A 23,316-nucleotide genomic window follows, 5' to 3' on the forward strand; every position below is an offset into this window, starting at 1 on the left:
AATTGTAGTGGTTTTTAGCTTCCCTTGGTAGGCAATAGAATCATATGGGCCCATAGCTGCAATGATATGATTCAGGGGATATGCTCTGGGGCCTGGTCATTTGAGTTATTCCAGTTTTCAGATGTACAATATAAATAAATAATGAGAAACAAAACTGAAAGGCTGCATGTGGTAGTTAAAACAAAATATGAAAAATCCCCACTTTTCCATAATGATTGGAAAGTTTGACAGAATATGTAGCTGAATAATATAAATAACTGACACATACATTATATTCTGAATATAGAATACTAGTTTTTTTCTGTAATTTATTAATCATGTTAATCTTTCCTTTTAATAGCAATAACCAGGTATTATTATGTTCTGTTTTGTAATTTTTAAAAATATTAAGGTTGTTTATGTACTGGCAAATACATATTGTTGGCAGAGGTGAATATTAACAGAGAAAATGAATGTAAATTAATATAGTGTATGGGGAAGACTGCTTATAAGACTAAATTATTTTAGTGTTCATATCACATCAACTAAAAAGAAACCAGTTGAGAAGATTTTAAAATATTGAATACATATAAAACAAAAATCAGTTAAGAGGAACTGAAAAATATGTTTTTAGACACCTGGGATAAGATTTGGTATTTGAGAGGAATACAAGAATTGGGAGAGAGGTTGACAGGTAAGGGCTGAAAAAAAACTACCTGTTGGGTGCTATGCTTACTTCTTGGGTGACAAATTCATTCATACTCCAAATTGCAGCATTATGCAATATACTTTAGTAACAAACCTGCACATGTACTCCCTGATTCTAAAATAAAAGTTGGAAAAAAATTAACTCTGAATGTCCTAACAGATAAGGAAAGGATACATTTTGGAGTAATATTTATTATTGCATGGTAAAAGTAACCACAGAGAGTATATGGAAAGACCTCCCCACTCTTCACTAAAGATGTGAACTACAGGTTAATGGTTAGATGCTTTGTATTACAGAAGAACCTACATATAATCTGAGTAGAGTATTTATTTTTTATAGAGACTGTAGATCTTTATGGAGTCTTCTGGAATGAGATAATGATAAATATGCCCCTCCACCCAGAATATTTGAGAATATAATTAAGAATTACAATTTTCTTGAAAACTAACTTACTATATTTGTTACTTTTCTTGTATTTACTTTGGACTAAATTTGCTGCTCTTTTTCAAGTTCTAGAAATGGCAGCTTATATGATTCATTTTAGATCTTTGCTCTTTTCTAATATATGTATTCAGTGCTATGAATTTCCTTTTAAGCACTGCTTTTACTATATCCCACACATTTTGCTAAATTTTACATTTTATTTTTATTAGTTCAAAATATCTTTAAATTTTTATTGACCTATGTGTTACTTAGAAGTGTGTTGTTTACAAATCTCCCAAGTATTTTGAAATTTTCCAGCTGTTTTCCTGTTATTGATATCTAGTTTAATTCCACTGTGGTCTGAGAGAAGACGTTGCATGGCTTCTGTTCTTTTGAATTTGATAAGGCATGTTTTATGGCCCAGAATGTGGTCTGTCTTGGTGAGTGAATGCTCCCTGTGAGCTTGAAAAGAATGTATATTCTGCTGTTGTTGGATGAATTAAAACTAGTTGCTATTATGATTTTGGACAAATTATTCAACTAAGAATAAGAAAAATAAGAGATTTTTATTTTATCCTCACTTGTTCCTTTCCCAACACTCTTTCTTAACATAGATATGAGTATCTGACCTATATCATTTCTCTTCTCTCAGAACTTCTTTTAACATTTCTTCCAAGGCAGGTCTACCAACAACAAATTACTTCAGTATTTATCTAACAGAATTTATTTCTTTTTCACTTTTAAAGAATAATTTTGCACAATACAGTGTCCTTGATATAGTTTTTGAAGCATATATTTTATCTTGAATTGTTAATGGAACTAGGCATTCAATTAATTTTGTAGAGCTTACTGTGTTAGTCTGTTTTCATGCTGCTGATAAAGACACTCAACACTGGGTAATTTATAAAGAAAAAGAGGTTTAGTGGACTCACAGTTCCATGTGGCTAGGGAGGCCTCAGAATCATGACAGAAGGTGGAAGGCATATCTTACATGGCGGCAGACAAGAGAGAATGAGAACCAAGTGAAAGGGGTTTCTCCTTAAAAATTCTAGGTTGGTGAGTTTTTTTTCTCTTAACACTTTAAATATTTCACTCCATTATCTTCTGCCTGCATGGTTTCTGATAAGTCAAATGTCGTTATTATCTGTGATCCTTTATAAGTAAGATTTTAAAAAAATTCTTTGGCTTTTTCCAAGATTTTTTTTTTTTACCTTTGATTTTCTGAAGTTTGTATATTAAATGTCTAGGTGTGAGGTTGTTTTTTTTATTTTCTTACATTTATCCTACATGATGTTCTCTGTTTCTTGAATCTGTGGCTTAGTGTCCGATGTTAGAGTAAATTCTCATTCATTATTGTTTGAAATACTGCTTTTATTCCTTTCTATTTTTCCTTTTTTGGCATTTTTATTACACGTATGTTACACCTTTAGAAGTCTCACACTTCTGGAATATTATGCTTTTTTTTCAGTCTTTTTTTTTCTCTTTGGTTTTTAGTTTTGAATGTTTTTGTTGACATATCCTCAAAGTCAGAGATTCTTTTATCAGTCATGTCCAGTCTACTAATGAGCCTTTCAAAGGTATTCTTCATTTCTGTTACAATGTTTTTGGTCTCTACCATTTCTTTTTTATTCTTTCTTAGAATATCTGTCTCTCTACCTACATTATCCATCTGTTCTTGTATGTTGCCTACTTTTTCTATTAGAGCCATTAGCATATTAATCCTAGTTGTTTTCAATTCCCAGTCTGATATTTCCAACATCCCTGACATCTGTGGGTCTGTTCCTGATGAGTTTCTGTACTGCCTGTCTGTTGCTCCAATTCTGGGGTCAGCAGTTTACCCTATGACCTTACTTTGTGTAGCTAAGAAGAGTTGTTGATTTTTAGTTTGTTCAGCTTTTTAATGTGTTGTTAGGATGGAGTGACTACTCCAAGCTCCTTACATAGCCATACTGGAAACTGCAGGTCCCTTGATACACTTTTTGAAGCATATATTTTATCTTGAATTGTTAATGGAAGTAGGCATTCAATTAATTTTGTAGTGCTTACTGTATTAGTCTGTTTTCATGCTGCTGATAAAGACATACTCAACACTGGGTAATTTATAAAGAAAAAGAGGCTTAGTGGACTTACAGTTCCATGTGGCTGGGGAGGCCTCAGAATCATGGTAGAAGGTGGAAGTCACATCTTACATGGCAGCAGACAAGAGAGAATAAGAACCAAGAAAAAGGGATTTCCCCTTCTAAAACTATCAACTCTCATGAGACTTATTCAGTACCACAAGAACGGTATGGAGAAAACTGCCACCTTCATTCAATTATCTCCCACTGGGTCTCTCCCACAGCAAGTGGAAATTATGGGAGCTACAATTAAGATGAGATTTGGGTGGGGACGCAGCCCAACCATATCATTAAGTGCCAAACACTGTTCTAAACCCTTTACGTCGACTCATTTCGTCCTCATAACAATTCTATGGGCTGTTATTATTATCTTCTTTTTACAGATAAGGAAACTGAGGCACAGGATACATAACTTACTTGAGATCACCAATCTTAGAACAACTTATATTTCATTTCCTTTTTCTGTACTTAGTTTATAGGGTGCTTGAAAAATAAAATGAACTTGTCGTAACCAGTAGAATGTGGCTGAGGAGATGCTTCAGTTGAACCTAAGCCTTAGGAAGTTTGGACAGGTTCTGCTTTTATGCTTTGGGAGCCCTTAAGCATGTAGAAAGTCTGGCTACCCTATTTCAGACACACATGGATAGATGACATGGAGAGGACAGGTCAAGATAGAGAGGTCCTGAGACAGTATGGAAAGAAAGACTGGTTCATCTCAGCATTCCAGCTGAACCTAACCTTCCAGCAGTTCACTGGAGGAGTGAACTGACTGATGCTTCAGCCACTGTCAGTTGGAGAACTGCTTACTTCAACTGAATCAACACACAGAATCTTCAGAGTAACAAAATGATGGTTATTTTAAGCCAATAAATTTTGGAGTGATTTGTTACACTACATAAATAATTGAAAAATAAACCTTTTTTGTTGTTTTGCAAGAGATTATTGGCTGTGCAGAATTAAAAATAAAGGAATTTACAATAGATTTCTACCGAAATGGGAGAGACTTTGTCATTTGTACTTAGAAGTCTTTTAAAGGTTCCTTCCCCATAGTTTGCTATTTCTCTGAGGAAAGGAAAAGACAGACATGTGTATGAAAGAGACATTTATTGAAACCTGAGTCAATTCTAGTTCAGGTCCTATGGAAAAATTTGAAAAACTACCTAACCATAAAACAAGTTTTCTGTTCACAGGGTACATATAATCTAGTGGAAAACAGGGTCATTAAATAATAACATATATAAATATGTAATCACTAAATTGGGGACGTGGGGATGGAATCAGAGTCTAAATAATGACTAGACAATAATTTGCCAAAGAAGGTTACACTGAGAGAGAAATGTGACATCATAAGATAGCAGGTTAGCACATTTCATTAACTAAGAAGCCAGGGTTCTTAATAGTTTGGATTTTTTAAATTTTTGCTTTAAGTTCAGGGATAGATGTACAGGTTTGTTACATAGGTAAACTTGTTTCAGGGTAGTTTGTTGTACAATTGATTTAGTCACCCAAGTGTTAAGCCTAGTGCCCATTAGTTATTTTTCTTAATCCTCTCCCTCCTCCCACTCTCCTCCCTCCAGTAGGCCCCAGTGTGTTGTTCCCCTTTATGTGTCCATGTGTTTTCATCATTTAGCTTCCACATATAAGGGAGAAAATGCAGTATTTGGTTTTCTATCCCTGCATTTTTTTGCTAAGGATAATATCCTCCAGCTTTATCCGTGTTCCTGTAAAGGACATGATCTCATTCTTTTTATGGTTGTATAGTATTCCATGGTGTAAATGTACCACATTTTCTTTATCCAGTCTACCATTTATGGGCATTTAGGTTGATTCCATGTCTTTGCTATTGTGAATAGTGGTGCAGTGAACATACGTATATGTGCCTTTATAATAGAACAATTGTTATTGCTTTAGGTATATACCCAGTAATGGGATTGCTGGGTCAAATGTTATTTCTGTTTTTAGGTCTTTGGGAAATTGCCACACTGCCTTCCACAATGGTTGAACTAATTTACACTCCCACCAACAATGTATAAGCGTTCCTTTTTCTCTACAACTTCACCAGCATCTGTTATTTTTTGACTTTTTTTTTGTTTTTTAATTTTTATTTCAATAGTTGTTGGGGTACAGGTGCTATTTTGTTACATGGATAGGTTCTTTAGTGATGATTTCTGAGATATGAGTGTACCTGTCACCCAAGCAGTGTACACTGTACCCAGTATGTAGTCTTCTATACCTCGTGACCCTCCCAACCTTCACCCTTGGGTCCTCAAAGTACATTATATCATTCTTAGGCCTTTGCATCTTCACAGCTTAGCTCACACTTATATGTGAGAACTTATGATATTTGGTTTCCATTCCTGAGTTACTTCACTTTGAGTAATAGCCTTCTGGGCTCCATCCAAGTTGCTGCAGAAGACATTGTTTTTTTCCTTTTTGTGGCTGAGTGGTATTCCATGGTGTGTGTGTGTGTGTGTGTATATAAACATATACCTATATATCTATCTATATATATCTATATATATCTCTCTCACATTTTTTAATCCACTAATTAGTTGATGGGTACTTAGGTTTGTACCATATCTTTGCAATTGTGAGTTGCGCTGCTATAAACATGTATGTGCATGTGTCTTTTTTATATAATGAATTCTTTTCCTTTGGATAGATACCCAGTAGTGGGATTGCTGGATCAAATGGTAGTTCTACCTTTAGTTCCTTAAGGAATTTCCATGCTGTTTTCCATAGTGATTATACTAGTTTACATTCCCACCAGCAGTACTCCCTTTTCACCACATCCACGACAGCATCTATTGTTTTTTGACTTTTTAATTATGGCCATTCTTGCAGGAGTAAGGTTTTAATTTACATTTCCCTAATGATTAGTGATTTTTTTTTTTTTTTTTGCTTATAATAGTCATTGATTAAAGCTAAAAAGCAGGCAGTTGAACAAAATGGGGGAAAAGACATTGCATTAAGTAATATCAAAAAGATCTCAAATTTGAATTTAATATATCCTTAATTACACTAGTACTTAATTCTTACAATTTTTTTCTAATAGACATCTTTTTGATTGAAACTGAAAAGTAGACTGTTGTACAAAATGGAAAAAAAAGGCATTGAATTAAGTAATATCGTGAGCATTATCCCAAATTTGGATTTGTGTGAACCAATATTTCATTTCTTCCTCAAACTCCATGTATTATTTACAAGAAGTTTTCAAGTGAGGCAAGAGTGCCAATCAAACCAATTCCCTTATTATATATTACAAATTTTATGTAGAAAAATATTTGAACATATTTAAGAATTTTGGTGGGAGGGGACAATGTTATTTTATGAGGTTCATTACAACAGTATTTGTTAATGTCACAAAGCTACTAACAAGGTTATTCATCTAATAGCTAAAATTTGAATATCTCACATAAGTGTAGAACCTCTCATTTTGGAAAATTATCTAGTATATCTGAGATCAGTAAGGAAAACAGAAAAAACTCCACTTTGGAATAATACCATTAGTAGTTCATTGGCATGTTCAAATGACATATAGATAGTATTAATGCAGAAGGTTTAAAATAAACAATTATTCCTGGTGGATGAATCTATAGACATTACTAACTATATTTGATTAATAGCACTGTTGAGAATCCCTGAAAATAAATTCCAGGAAGAAGATAATATCTTCATAAAGAAATTTCAAAAGAGACTGTTAGAGATGGAATAATCAATGTGAGAAATAAATCCTTTGAAATAAAAATACTTATATATATTTATATAGCTATATATTAAATATAATTATATATATAATTTTGTGTACATACATATAATTTGTGTACTAATGCCATGATTAACAGTATAAAGCCACCTTTAGCATTATGTGAAGAAATGAGATCTCTGAGGTTCCATTTTGATGGGTGTTGGTTTTTCAAGGACTTTTTTTTTTTTTTTGAGACATAGTCTTGCTCTGTCGCCCAGGCTGGAGTGCAGTGGCGCGATCTCCGCTCACTGCAAGCTCCACCTCCTGGGTTCACGCCATTCTCCTGCCTCAGTCTCCTGAGTAGCTGGGACCACAGGCGCCCGCCACCACGCCCGGCTAATTTTTTGTATTTTTAGTAGAGACGGGGTTTCACCGTGTTAGCCAGGATGGTCTCAATCTCCTGACCTGGTGATCCGCCAGCCTCAGCCTCCCAAAGTGCTGGGATTACAGGCATGAGCCACCGCGCCCGGCCCTTTCAAGGACTTTTTATGCATTTGTGAGCTAAAAAAGAAATGAAAATTAAGAAAATGAAAAGGCAAGCCACAGAATGGGAAAAAAAATCTTTGGAAAACACATATCTGACAAAGAATTGATATCTGAAATAATACAAAGAACTCAAACTCAACAATAACACAATACCACAATCAAAATATAATGGACAAAAGATCTGAACAGATACCTCACCAAGGAAGATATACATGTGGCTAATAAGCGTATGAAAGATGCTCAACATCATATATCATTAGGGAATTGCAAATTAAAACAATGAGATACCATTATTCACCTATTAAAATGACCAAAATCAAAACATTGACAACATTCTATACTGGTGTGGTTGTGGAGCAATAAAATCTCTCATTCATTGCTGGTGGGAGTCCAAATGGTACAACCACATTGGAAGACAGTAGCAGTTTTTAACAAAATGAAATATATTATTTGATTCAGCAAATGAACTCCTTGGTATTTATCCAAGTAAGTTGAAAACATATCCACACAAAAACCTGCACATAAATTTTTATAGCACTTTTATTCATAATTGTGTAAAGTTGGAAGCAGCCAAGACATTTTCAATAGGTGATTGGATAAATAAACCAAACCATAGTGCATCCATGCAATGGAATGTTATTCAGTACTTTAAAAAATGAGTTATTTTTCTAAAGACTTGGAGGAGCCTTAAATTTAAGCTTTCTTTAAATGAGGAAAGACTTATATCTTTTCTATTTTGGATGTCCAAATGATGGATGCAATGTGGATATTATCCTACATCCCAGCACCAATAGAGCTTCATGAGTTTAATTTGTAAAGGCTTATTTATATCTGTCTATTCCATATCTGACTCTATATTTTTAAGACTGGTTTACTTGTAGTTGAGGCTAATCTTTCATAAGGTGTTCATCGATCACCTGTTAACATTATTCCTATGCCCTTAGCCCAGAAATTCTGATACAGTAGATATGAGATGGGGCCCATGAATCTGCCTTCTAGTTAATTCATTGACACTTAGAGCTGGAGGATTCTAGTTTTAGGCCTTGGTTATGATATATAAAGTAACCAGTGGCTTGAAAGAGTACAAGAGTGTATCTGGATTTTCACATTTATTCTCATTTGAATCACACTGATTTAGTTCATCTGCACATCGTAGAAATCGATTCTTCCATTGGGGAATGTTGATCTTAAAACATACTTCCAAATAGACCACTTGAGCTTGTACGTTCTCTTCTCACCTATCACTGACTACCTTTTATGAAAGCTGAAATTACTCTTAATAAGTGAAAATTCACATATATGAGAAATACTGTATAAAATTATATTAAAAACCATTTATCCAAACATTTTAGATAAATTTAAGTAGTCAAAATTTAAAGCTATTAGAATTCTGAGCCTAATTTCCTAATTAAATTGAATGTAAATATTGTGACAACAAATTTTCTCTTTAAGACACAAATATTGTTGATAACATTTGAAGGCCTGTATAGAACCTTTATTTTATCTGGCTGCATTGTTCAGCCTCTTTCACAAAGATTATCACTCTCCTGACTTGTTTATTATTCAGTGTATTTCTTTAACAGTATATTTTAACAAAAATTATCATACGAGTTATATAAAGTATGGTTTCGTTTGTTTGTTGTTAGTTGTCTTGTCTAGAAGGGATGATTTTATCTCAGCTTCTTCACTGAATTTTTTAAATATTCTATGAAAATGGAATTTTGTCTTCCTCTTGCTAATTAGTTCGTTCACTGGTGAGGGCAGTGATAACATTCTGATTAGCTGTTATTGAAATGTTAGATATTTAAGGTATTTTGGGATAGAAAGTTCTATAAGAATTAGTTTTTTTAAATTTTAACTTTAATAACACTTTTTACTTGCACTATCTCTTGGCAAAATTTTCTTTGTTTTCAGGTAAATTTTTGAAAGTGGAAAAAAAAATCAAAGCACTTTCTTATCTTTCCTAGATGTTTCATGGAACAATCACAGAAGAGCTAACCAGTCATGAAGAATGGAGTCACTATAATGAAAACATAAGAGAAGGTCAAAAAGATTTTGTTTTTGTGAAGTTCAATGGCCTTCATTTAAAGTCTATGGAAAATTTGCAGTCTTGCATCTCTCTTAGAGTATGCATCTTCTCAAACAATTTTATTACAGATATTCATCCACTTCAAAGTTGTATAAAATTAATCAAACTTGATCTCCATGGAAATCAGGTAAGCAATAGCCATTTCAGATATTTGCATATAAATGAAATTTCAGTTTTATAATAAGTACTTATGTTTCCTATCCACAGTATTTCTTCAAGATGGTCTTTTGTCTAAAATATAAACAAAAATTTAACAATAAATTGAAAGCATGTAAGATGTATATAAATACAGACACTTTGATGTAAATGAAAATACATAAATAGTGTGTAATCTGGTATGTTTCACTTCTTAAATCTATAGCCTGGATTAAGAATGCCTCATGATTCCTTAATTTTCGTTAGGTAAGGAAAGTATTTTAGAAAAGTTTAAAGAGTCAACCTATTACAAAGAAATTTTCGTTGAACAAAAAAGTATGGTTATGCATTTTGCTACGCTAATAATAATAAATTGTCTCAGATGCCCAGTGTATTATGGTTTTCAACTGGCCATCATTGGATAATTATAAATACTCTGTTTGCTTATTAATTAGAAACTTGCTATTTGGGGAATATTGAATTTTATATGTGTAATATTTTACCATTTTCTGTGCTATTCGAAAAAAGTAATTTTGGAATTTAAAAGATTTTTAATAATATTTCAGATAAAGAGTCTACCAAATACCAAATTTTGGAATGGATTGAAGAACCTAAAACTACTCTATCTTCATGACAATGGGTTTGCAAAGTTAAAGAATATATGTGTATTATCTGCCTGTCCAACCCTCATTGCCCTCACTATGTTTGATTGTCCAGTAAGCCTTAAAAAAGGATATAGACATGTTCTTGTTAACAGTATATGGCCTCTCAAAGCACTGGATCATCATGTGATTTCTGATGAAGAAATAATTCAGAACTGGCATCTTCCTGAAAGATTCAAAGCATGTAACCATCGACTTTTCCTTAATTTCTGCCCAGCTTTGAGAAAGGTAATTGGCTTCTTTAGGGTTTCATTTTAATTAAATGTATAAAAGGAAAATTTTAGCTTCTGAGTTCTATATCTAAATTATGTAAACTTTTTAATAGTTTTGCATCATTTATATAAAATAATATAAACCAGTGAATATATTTGTAATGTCTTTCTATCTGAAACTTTATAAAAGTTTGTATGCCAGCTACATAAAAAAAAGCCTGAAATGATCAAATTGTAGAGAAACAAATTTTTGTTTTTTAAATTGAAAGTAAATCTCTAATTTATTCAGGATTTGGTATATGAAAGACTCCATTGGGAAATACTTAATGTTTTTTAAGAGTGTTAAAGGACGACTTAGATTATTATTAGAAAATAAAATATTTAATTCTTACACAATTAATTTGGTTATTTAACAAGATAAAACCATCATTATCTGTTGATTTATAAAATGTTAGAAGAAGTGATTGTGAAAAGTTGATACCTAGTTAATGGATACAGACTACTTAAGTGGATTTACAAAAACATAAGGAAATATTCTTTATAACACGTGAATGAATATTGGAACAAATCATTTAAGAGTTCAAAAGAGGGGGTTAAATTAGGTACAAGATATAGTAACAATGTAAGTTGCAGGAAATGTTTATAATATGTTCTAAAGATATGTGAAGTCACATATATGTGTAGAAATTTTGAGGAAGAATAGAACATCACTTTGAACAGTGAGTATATCTAAAAGAATATATAAACATTGAACAGTGATTATGCATGGAAAAACTGAAAATTACAAAGTTGGAAGAATTTTATTACTGCATATAATTTTTTTAATTAGGGGTATAGTACTGATTTTGTAATAGTTTTAAAAATTTAGGATTTTGGTAATAATTTTGTACTAATAGTTAAAAATATAAAAAACAAGGTAGTATTTAAGTCTGATATCTTAACCTGGGCCATAAATAAATAATTTCACTTAGGTACTTCAGTTGTGTAGTATGGCATAATCAAAGGTGGCAACATGCATGACCCTTTTAAGGATAATCAAAGTGACTGAGATTCATTTAAGGAAGTAATGGAAAGTTGGGCAGTGGGCATTAAGAAAGAACTTGGATGACCTGCTAAAGAGCTTAGACTTGATGAATATAATGAAGATTAATTGAAATTATTTGAGTAGGAAAATTAGGGTAGGTCCCTCATAGTAAGTGCTCTATGAATAAATGGTATTGACAAGGTTTTTAAAAGGTGATCAACCCAACATTTAGCTAGCAGATTAATGGAGGATAGAAGCCAAATGAGGGCAAGGGGATCAATTACTATAGGTTCAAAATGATGTGATTAGGATTGATATAGGCAGATACCAGTAATAAAGAAGAAAGAACACAGTGTAGAGGACAGACACATATTCAGTGAATGCCATTGTGGTAGGCACTTTATACATTTTATTTCTTCATTCTTTCACCAAGTATATACTGAGTACCTAATATATGAAAAGGACTGTCTGGGACTTGGAGATTCAGTGGTAAATAATACTGACAAAATTCTTGTCCTCATTAAGTCCAAGGGAAAGGCACAGAGAATAGACACATCTGAAAATAAAAATAAAACAAAACAACCATAAAATGTAAGCTAGTGTTAATTGCTACAGAAAAGAAAGTAAGGCATTAACACAGACTGAAAGGGGTAGAGATTTGGGCTACATTAGCTAGGATGGATGGGGAAGGTCTTTTTGAAAAATATTTATTCCTCATTGTTTCCTTGGATGTGGAAAAGTATTAGTCTTATTTTACAGGAGAAAATGAAGCATAGTGAGGTTTAGGAACTTACCCAATATTGGACAGAAAATGAGTCATGAGCTGGGATTTCAACAAGTCTACAGTCAACATTGCATCACAAATGACAGACAGTGCAGAGATTTGAGTGTACTTTTCACACTGAATGTGGAAAGAGGAGAAGAATAAGTGTGGAAATACTCCTCTACTATTTTGAAGCTGGATAACTGGGACAGAAAAGAACTTATTTAACAGAAATGGCAGCACTTAAAGACTTTTGGTAAAAAGATAAGTTTGGTCATACTTATTTGAGGCAGGATATTAAAGAAGAAATATTAACTAGACATTGGAAATGAAAAACAAAAATTCAGAAATAGTGTTCTGGACTTGAGTGTAAATTCAGGAGTATTTGCTTGGGGTCATAGTTAAAGCCTACTTCTCTCAGGTAAATACAGGGATCAATAAAGGCTGAAAACTAAGGACACAACCTTGGGCACGGTCTCATTTTGTGGGTAGAAAGCAGTGTAACCAATGAAGATAAAGGATAATTGATCTCAGCAGGTAAGAGTAAAAAAAAAGTTAAATAGAAAAGAAAAAAGCATATTGGAAGAATTTTTGATGGTAAAGAGGATGTCGCATCTTCAGAATTTCAATAGCTTGCAGTTGTTGGACATGAAATTGCAATGGGTTATATATAATTGCCGAGTATAGAACCTTTACTGAGAATATTTTGGACAGAAGAAAAATAAAGCTTTAACTATAGGAAATAGAATTTATGAAAGATTTATCAAAGTGAAGTGGTACTTACTTCACTTTAACTTACCAGATTTATAACTTACCATATTTATAAACTGAGGATAAATGAGTTTTGATTAGAAAGAGAAAGAGACTGAAAATATCATAAATGAGGAAATAATTGGAGAAAATCATTGTGAAGAAGTATAAATGGACGGCAACACAAATGGATTAAGACTTAAAGAGATATAGGCGTACCAAATGCTGACATGATTTTTATGAGTTGTGAAGATTTAAAGAAATCTGTTTGAATAACAATTTTTGAGGCTACCTATAAATTTGTGTTCATTACTTCCACTAAGCAAGGTTCTTTTGATTATTCTTTGATCATTGAAATGTTTTGTATTTTATTTAATTTACAGCAACAAAAATAACTCTTGAGAAGGAATAAATATGAACCTATGCAGATAATTATTTAGTAATGTTTGAAATATGTGTTTTAGAACATTGCACTTATTAATGAGTATAAGAATATTATGAAAACAGAAAAATAATGAGCCTTGTAAGAGTTCACACGATTATTTTATATAGTTGGTATTCTACATTCAAGGAGAGCTTGAATGTAGAAATTAAAGAAGCATATGCTCATTTGAAAAGAGACAAATCTAATAGTGTAATTAAAGCTTGTGCCTTATAACACAATAAAAATATCCAGAAGGATTTTATCCTAATTGTGACATAAAATGATTTCTAACCTTTATTTTTTAAGTCAGAAAAAAACGAGGAAGCGTGGGTTCTTCTTTGCTATACGAAATCAAAGTAACTTTACAAATTTTAAGTGCTTAGTTATCTAAAATCATATCATAGAAGGATATATATTTATATTTTGATTGTTGTATATATGTAACTTTTTAAAGATCAGAGTGATATGGGCAAGAAACCAGTGCTATCAGCCAGTATTGTATTTTGTTTACATGTAATAGAAATCCATCTAAAGAAGGATTTTATTTTCATCATGTTACAGAAAGTTAGGATATAGGAAGTCCTTCCTTGTAGTTGCTCAAGGAAACCATGAAGGACCAAGTTTATTCTAGCTTCCTGCTCTGCCACCTTTAGCAAGTGGACAGTCCCCCTACCTCTCATAGGCAATGAACTTCTTCACATCCAAGAATGTGCTTAGGGCAGAAAAAAGGGATTGGTGAGAACAAAAATCACATGCCAGTGAAGTCTGTTCATTTTATATTAGGAAATAATAGCTCCTGCAAACGTCTTACTTGATAGACTTCTGCCACTGGAACTGCCTCACATGACTACCACTAGATAGAATGGAATCTGGTTTGATGAGTATTTTTAAGTGGACACATTTACTTCCTAAACAAAACCAATATTCTATTAATAAAAAAGAAGGAAGATTCTTGTAAGGCAGCTAATATCTCTGTTACACAGAGAAAAACAAATTGATAATGCAGTACAAGGTTGATATTTTAAGGTAGAGATTTTTAACTTGAGCATTTAGCATCCATTTGTTCTTTTAATGTAAATGTCAAACAAAATATAAAAATCGTATGTATAATTACCAAAAACTATTTAAAAGTAAATTTATAATTGACTCAGTAGAGTAATATAGATTAAATAATTTTTGTAAAATTTAACGTGTTTTTGCTTTCAAAAAATACAAAAGATAAAAAAGAATATACATTTAAACAGTCTATATAAGAAAACCATAAAACTGTCAAAAGTAAGATGATGGCTTATGAAAATTACATGTTTACATTTATGGATGTTTCCTGAATGTAAATGTAAGTAAATTGTAAGTGTATTATAAATGAATGTAAAAACCGAAATAAAGTTGTTTATTGGCAAGATTGATTCCAAAAACCAAAGTAATGGTGAACAGATCAACATAAAATGCTAAGCAAATATATATTAAGTAGAATAAAGCAAATACTTAACATTAGTTTCAAACAATGTAGAATTCAGTATATAAAGCATTAAATGGCATAGATAGGAACTCTTTCATTGATATAAAAAGTAACAGCCACAATAATGATATTTTAGTTCTGACAATTAATGTGCACAATAGTATTATGCAAAAACATATACCATAAATACTTTGATAAATATAAGAATAAATCAATAGAAAATATTATAGTGGAAGGAAAACATAACATTTTTATGTCAACAAATTATGTGTGGAAAAATAAGCACATAGGGCTTCCATTTCTAAGAAGATAGAGTAGATATTCCTGTAGCTAAGTACAATTAAATATCCTGGACATTATATGGTAGTAATTACTATGTATTATATAATTAAATTATATGATCTGTAATAAACATATTAATTCCCTAAAACATTAAAATATATGTTCCTTAAAACATATAATGTAAAACATATAATTCCTTAAGATATTATATGTAATAAACATATTAATATCTTAAAAATTATACACAAACATCAAGAGACTAAAAAGGTAAAGAGAAGAGGCAGACTGGATAGAACAGTTGAAACCCAAGAAATGACACAGTGGTAAGTTCTTCATTTTGCTGGTTTGTTTTTCTTCTTTATTAGTCATGGTTCCCCAGAGGGACAGAACTAATAGGATAGATAGATATATATATAAAGAGGAGTTTATTAAGTATTAACTTACATGATCACAAGGTCCCACAATAGGCTGTCTGCAAGCTTGAGGAGCAAGGAGAGCCAGTCTGAGTCTCAAAACTGAAGAACTTGGAGTCCAATGTTTGAGGGCAGGAAGCATCCAGCACAGGAGAAAGATGTAGGCTGGGAGGCTAGGCCAGTCATTTCCCCAGTGCCAGACTGCATAGTTGGCATAGACATACTTAGCAGCTGAAAGAACCCCTACACCTTCGTATATCCAAAACCTGAAGCTGACAAAGCCAGCAACACAGAAGGGACAAAGGGTGCAAACAAAAAAATACATATTAAAAAAAGTAACAGAAGCCTGCTCTGTCTATCTAAATGAACAGGAAAGGATCAACATAGCAAGACTGATAACTTTTAGAAAATAACCACTCTACTGCAGTCAAAGTACAGAAAAATCTGTGGTCTCACATTCGCCCATGCAGCAAAGTCTGGGTGGGGAATTTAGACCTCTACCTTTTTGAGACTCAAGTGAAGCAACCCAACACCCTGTAGGGTGATGTCAAAGGAGGCCAAGTAAGGAACCAGGGATTTCATTTCTGTTGGCCAGTTATAAGCTCTTACTAACCCATTGTAGTACAACATTCCTGCCCCTCTCTGCTGAGGTGGTGTCAGAGGAGAACTAATGGAGATCAAGACTTTTACCATTGCTGGGTGATAACAAGGCTACCCCTAAAGCTGTGCCAATTAAGACCACACAGGAGCTATAACCCCTACAATATAAACAACAGAAAAAAAATACTGAAAAATGAACATAGCTTCAGGTGTCCATGGAATTATAATAAAAGATATAACTTTCATGTCATCAGAGTCTCAAGAGAAAACAGAGTGCAGCACGGAAAAGGTGCTTGATTAAGAAATAATGGCTAAAAACTTCCCAAATGTTGCAATAGACATAAGTCTGCAGATTTAAGAAGCTGAGAAAACCCCAAATCAGCCCAAAGAAATCCAATGCCAAAAAATATCTTAATTAAACTTAAAACTGAACACAAACGAAAAAAATCTGGAAAACAAAGAAGAAAGACAACACTTTACCTATAGGTGAAAAACAATGAGAATGACAGAAAATTTTGCACCAAAAACCGTAAAGAATATAAGCAAGTTGCAAAATATTTTTCAAGCTCAGAAAGAAAATAACACGATCAAATCTTAATTCTATGGCAATGAAAATATTCCTCAGGAATGAAGAAGGAATTAATATATACTCAGATAGAGGAAAACTAAGAGAATCTATTACTAGCATACCTCCCCTAAAATAGTAGCTAAAGGAAGCTCTCTACATAGAAAGAAAATGATAAAAGAAGGCTGTGGAATATCAGGAAGGAAGAAAGAACATGGTAAGCAAAAATATGGGTAAATGAAATACACTTTCTTTCTCTTGAGTATTATAAATACTGTGTAAGCAAAAATTATAACACTGTCTCAGGTTGTTCTAAATATATATAGAATGTATACTTAAGAATTATAAACAGGAGTGTAAAGGGATGTTAAGAGGGATAAGGTTTCCATACTTCACCTGATCTGGTAAATTGGTGACATTACATGGTTGTGACATTAGTTGACTGTGGTATGTTAAATCATCTACTAAGCTGTACAAAGAGATATACAAAAACAATATATAGAGAGGAGTGTGATGTCAGCAAGATGGAAGAATAGGAGATTCCCAGTTCTAGCCCTCCCTCAGAAGCACCAATTTAGTAACTATTCATGGATAATAATGCCTTTGTGAGAATTCCGGAACCCAGGGGAGAGGTTACGCACCCAGTAGAGTGCAAAATCTGGGGAAGAATGTTAAAAGGATAAAAGGAACAATTTTACTTTACTTGTATCACCCTTTCCCCAAGCTAGCAGAGCATCACAGTGAGAAGGATCTTTTTGGCCTCCCATTTATCCAGTGCGGGAAGGAGAGTCTGAGATGAATGTTCATTTTCCTCAGCATTTCAGGGTGTTGCCTGAGAGGTGCATTTCTGTCTTGCCTCAGCCAGAATATGGGAGAATTAGCACAGCTAAATCATCAGGGGACAACTAGGAACAACAACAACAAGAAAAGGGGGAGGGCAGAGCTCTTAGTGGTGGGCAAACAGATATTGGTAGTAGCCCCATAGCCCCTACCATTGGCCTTCACTGACTGTAGACCTGTCAGCATCTTCACCTAACAACATTTTCTTACATTTGGCCCCAGCAGACCAGCTGGCCTCACCTGACCTTGGACCTCATTGGCCTCATCTGACTTTAGAGCCAGTAGACACTGGTCAGCAGGCTTCACCAACCATAGACACCAGTCAGAGCCTCAGAATCCCAGGGTGCACTGACTGGTGAAGACCTTTAATTCCTAAAGCCAGCCTATGAAGATGAGAAGATTGTTTTAGATGTAACTTCTTCAAATGCACAAGCACCAACATAAGTATATAAGGACAATGAAGAATAAGGGAAACATTCTACCATCAAAGGAAACTAAAGGAAACTAATAAAGCTCTCTCTAGCAACCAAACCTAAAGAAATGGAAATCTGCAAACTGCCTCACAAAGAATTCAAAATAATATTCTTAAAGAATCTTAGTGAACTACAAAAGAACATTGACAAATAACTAAATGAAATCAGAAAAACAATACATAAAAAATGGGATGTTAAAGAAATAGAAACTATTAACCAACAAGAAATAGAAAACATTAACCAAAATGAAATTGTAGGCTGGGCGCAGTGACTCATGCCTGTAATCCCAGCACTTTCAGAGGCCGAGGCAGGTGGATCACCCAAGGTCAGAAGTTCAAGACCAGCCTGGTTAACATGGCAAAACTCTGTCACTATTAAAAATACAAAAAAAAAAAAAAATTAGCCAGGCGTGATGGCAGGTGCCTGTAATCCCAGCTGCTTGGGAGGCTGAGGCAGGAGAATTGCTTGAACCTGGGAGGCAGAGGTTACAGTGAGCTGAGATTGCACCATTGCAGTGCAGCCTGGGCAACAAGAGTGAAACTCCTGTCAAAAACAGGAAGGAAGGAAGGAAGGGGGGAAGGGCGGAAGGGGGGAAGGGGGATTGTAGAGTTCAGTGTTATAATGAATTAACTGAAAAATTCAATAGAGAGTTTCAACAGTAGACTCAGTCAAGCAGAAGAAAGAATTAGTGAAATTAAAGACAGGTCATTTGAAAGTGTCCAGTCAGAGAGATGAAAAGAAAAGAAAAGAAAAAAAAAAGTGTGAAGAAACTCTATGGGACTGATGAGACACCATCAAGTAAAACAATATAACGCATTATGGATATCTTACAAAGTTAAGAGAGACAGACAGAGAGAAAAGAGGGAAGAAAGCGTATAAAATAATGACTGAACACTTCACAAATCTGGAGAAAGAAACGGATACCTATACTTAGGAAGCCCAAAAATCTGCACATAGATAGAAATGAAAGAAATTTACATCAAGATACATCAGAAACCTTGTGGGCTGGAAGAAAATGAGATGGTATATTCAGAACGCTAAATAAACAACAACAAAAAACCCAAAACGTGCCAACCAAAAATACTATGCCTAGCAAAATGCTTATTCAAAAAATAAAAGAGAGATAAAGACATTTACAGATAAACAAAAATTGAAGTAGTTCATCACCACTAGGCCTACCTTGCAAGAAGTGCTAAAGGAAGTTTTTTGAATTGAAACAAAATTTATTTTATTATTTTTTATTATTGTTTGAATTGAAACAAAACATTAAGTCTAAACAAAATTTGTTACTGAATATACAATATGAAAAGCATGGTATCAGTGACAAAATATGGGAGGGGACAGTAAAAGTGCAGAAATGTACATGTGTTTGACAATAATTTATGGCAGCTTAAAATAGACTTTATTAAGAGGTTTGATACAAAACTCATGATAACAAAGAAAAAACCTATGGTAGATACACAAAAGATAAAATAGCATCAAAGCATAGCAGTATAAAAATTATCAAGCCACAAAGAAAGAATGCAAGAGAAGAAGAACAAGAGAACTACAAAACAGAAAACAATAAAATGGTAATCATTAGCCTTACTATTAATAATTATTTTAAGTGTAAATGGATTAAACTCACCAGTTAAAAGATAAGGAGGGATTGAATTTTTTTTTTTTTTTTTTTTTTTTTTTTTTTTTTTTTTTTGAGATGGAATCTTGCTCTCACCCAGGCTGGAGTGCAGTGGCGTGATCTCGGCTCACTGCAAGCTCCACCTCCTGGGTTCATGCCATTCTCCTGCCTCAGCCTCCCAAGTAGCTGGAACTATAGGCGCCCGCTACCACACCTGGCTAATTTTTTGTATTTTTAGTAGAGACGGCCAGGATGTTGGCCAGGATTGTCTCAATCTCTTGACCTCGTGATCCACCTGCCTCAGCCTCCCAAAGTGCTGGGATTACAGGTGTGAGCCACTGCGCCCGGCCTGAATGGATTTTTAAAAAACCGAGACCCAACTATATGCTGTCTTCAAGAGACTTTCCTTGTATTTAAATCCTCACATATTGGTGAAGGGAAAGAAATGGAAAAACATATTTCTTGCTAATCATAACCAAAGGATACCAGGAGTGTCTACATTTATTAAAAAAGTAGGATTTAATTTAAAAACTTACGAAAGACAAAGGAAGCCATCAAGTAATGATAAAAGGGTTAATCCAACAAGAAGCTATATCAAATATAAATATATTTGCACTCAACATTAAATTATGTAATATATGAAGCAACATTAGCAGTTATTAGGAGAAAACAGAAACACAATAATACAATACTTCAATACCCCACTTTCAACAATTGATAGATCATCCAGAAAGTAAATTGATAGGGAACAGCAGACTTGAATGACACTGGGGGCCAAATACACCTAAAAGACATGTACACAGAATCCAGCAGTAATATAATATACATTCCTTTCAAGCACACACAGAACCTTCTTTAAAATAAATGACATGGTCACATATAAGTATTAAGAAATTTAAAATGATTGAATTTATTCCAAGAATATTTTCTAGGCACAATGAAATAAAACTAGATACCATTAACAAAAGGAAATTGGGAAAATTCACAAATGCAAGGAAATTAAACAACTATTGAGTCAAAAGAGAAATCAAAAGAAATTATAAAACACTGATACAAGTGAAAATGAACTTAATAAAATTTGTGAAAACACAACCTACCAAAACTTATAGGATAAAGTAAAAGCAGTATGATAAGGGAAGTTTATAGTGAAATCTATTTTAAAAAAGAAAAAACGATCTCAACCAACTGTATACCTGAAGGAACTAGAAAAATTAACAAACTAAACCTAAAATTGGCAGAAATAAATAAAGATCAGGGCAGAACTAAATGAAATACAGAATAGCAAAGAAATTCAACAAAAATCAGTTGTTTTTTTTAAAAGACAAACAAGATAGACAAACTCAGCAAAACACAGAAAAAAAGAAGACAAACTCAGAAATGAAAGAAGAGACATTACAATTAATGCCACAGATATAAAAAAGATTTTGAGACTCATCTAAAACATACTCCAACAAAGTGGACAACTTAGAAGAAATAGTGAATAAATTCCCAGAAACATACAAGAGTTCCTTATATAGGTATAAAAACCTCCCAAGAATAAATCAAGAAAAAATAGAATGCTTGAACATACCTATAACAAATAAGGAGGTTGATTATGTAATCAAATTCCTCCCTAATGAGAAAAGCCCAGGGTCAGATGGCTTTATATATGAATTTTAAAGCATTAATACCAATTATTTTTAAATTCTGCCCCCCAAAAAGAAGAGCACACACTTCTAAACTCATGTTATAAGTCCAGCATTACACTGCTACCAAAGCCAGGCAAAAACAACACAAGAAAACTACAGGTCAATATCTGTGATGAACATGGTTACAGCAATTTTCACCAAAGTATTAAGAAACTGAATCCAACAGCACATTGAAAGGATCACACACTATGACTGAGAGAGATTTATCTCTGGGAGCCATAGATGGTTCAACCTATGCAAATCAATCAATGTGATGCACCACATTAACAGAATGAATAATAAAAATCACACAATTATCTCCATAGATGCAGAAAAACATTTGACAAAAATTCAACACCTTTTATGATTAAAAAAGCTCTCAACAATTATGTATGGAAAGAGTTTCCCTTAATGCAATATAAGGACTATATATAAAAAGCCCACAGTTAACATCATACTCAACAGTGAAAAACTTAAGTTTTTTTTCCTAAGATATGGAACAAGGTAACGATGCCTCTATTCAACATAGTATTGGAAGTCCAAGCCAAAGCAATTGGACTAAACAAATAAATAAATGCCATAAAAGTTAGGATGGAAGAAGTAAATTTATCTCCACTTGCAGGTGGCATGGTCTTATATGTTGAAAACCTTAAAACATGCCACAAGAATACTGTTAGATTTAATAAATGAATTTAGTAAAGTTACACATAACTCAGTTACATTTTTATACATTAATAATAAAAAATCTGAAAAGGAAATTAAGAAAGCAATCCCATTTAAAGTAGCACCAGAAAGAATAAAATACATAGGAATAAACCTATCAAGGAGGTGAAAACTTGTACATTGATAACTATAAAACTCTAATGGAAAAACTAAAGTAGACATAAATAACTTGGAAGGTATCATGGGTTCATGGACTAAAAAATTAGTATTGTTAAAATGTCTATCCCACCCAAAGCAATGTACAGATTTGATCAATTCCTATCAAAATACCTAAGTAATTTTTTACAGAAATGGAAAAAAATCCTAAAATTAATATGGCACCACAAAAGATCCTGAATAGCCAAAACAATCTTAAGCAAAACAAACACAAAAACCAAATAAAGCTGGAGGCATCACACTTACTGGTTTCAAAATACGTTACAAATCTATAGTAATTAAAACAGTGTAGTACTGGCATACAAATAGGCATATAGAACAATAGAACAGAATACAGAACCTAGAAATAAACCCATGAATATATGTTCAACTAATTTTCAGCAAGGGTGCCAAGAATACACAACAGAGAAAAGATATTCTCTTCAGTAGAAGATGTTGAGAAAACTGGATATCCACATCAAAAAGAATGAAATTGGACCTTTGTCTTACACTATACTCAAAAAGAATTAAAATCTTAAAGGTAAGATCTGAATCTATAAAACTTCTAGAAGGAAACAGGGGAAAACCTTGACATCGGTCCTGGCAATGGTTTCTCCAATATCCCACTAAAAACACAATCAACAAAAGCAAGAACAGTCAATTAAGACTACATCAAACTAAAAAGCTGCTACACAGCAAGGGAAACAATCAACAGAGTGAAATGGCAACCTATAGACTAGGAGAAAATATTGGCAAATCATTTATTTAATGAGGGGTAAATTTCTAAATTATATAAGGAACTCTTATACCTTAATAGCAAAGACAAACAAACAAAAAATAACCCGAATAAGGAATGGTTAACAGACTTGAATAGACATTTCTCCAAAGAATACATAAAAATGAATATATAAAAAAGATATATGAAAAGATAACATTACTAATCATCTGAGAAATGAAAATAAAAGAATGAGGAGATACCATTGCATACTTCCTAGGATGGCTATTATTAAAACACAACAA

At 33.1% G+C, this 23,316-nt stretch overlaps 1 protein-coding gene across 4 annotated transcripts in view; it reads left to right on the forward strand.

The window, feature by feature from the left end:
- The window catches only part of LRRIQ3 (leucine rich repeats and IQ motif containing 3), a 175,969-nt gene that overhangs the window by 5,184 nt on the left and 147,469 nt on the right, over positions 1-23,316 (forward strand). The window contains exons 2-4 of one of the 4 annotated variants that reach the window (XM_054482274.1): positions 9,430-9,505; positions 9,620-9,678; positions 10,253-10,576. In XM_054482274.1, the coding sequence (XP_054338249.1) occupies positions 9,430-9,505; positions 9,620-9,678; positions 10,253-10,576 (459 nt within the window). Of the gene's footprint in view, positions 1-9,429; positions 9,679-10,252; positions 10,577-23,316 lie in introns of all 4 variants that reach the window. The other 3 variants (XM_054482267.1, XM_054482286.1, XM_054482280.1) reach the window with 3 other exon arrangements.

The sequence above is a fragment of the Pongo pygmaeus genome, chromosome 1, assembly GCF_028885625.2.
Source record: "Pongo pygmaeus isolate AG05252 chromosome 1, NHGRI_mPonPyg2-v2.0_pri, whole genome shotgun sequence".
NCBI classification, from domain to species: Eukaryota; Metazoa; Chordata; class Mammalia; order Primates; family Hominidae; genus Pongo; species Pongo pygmaeus.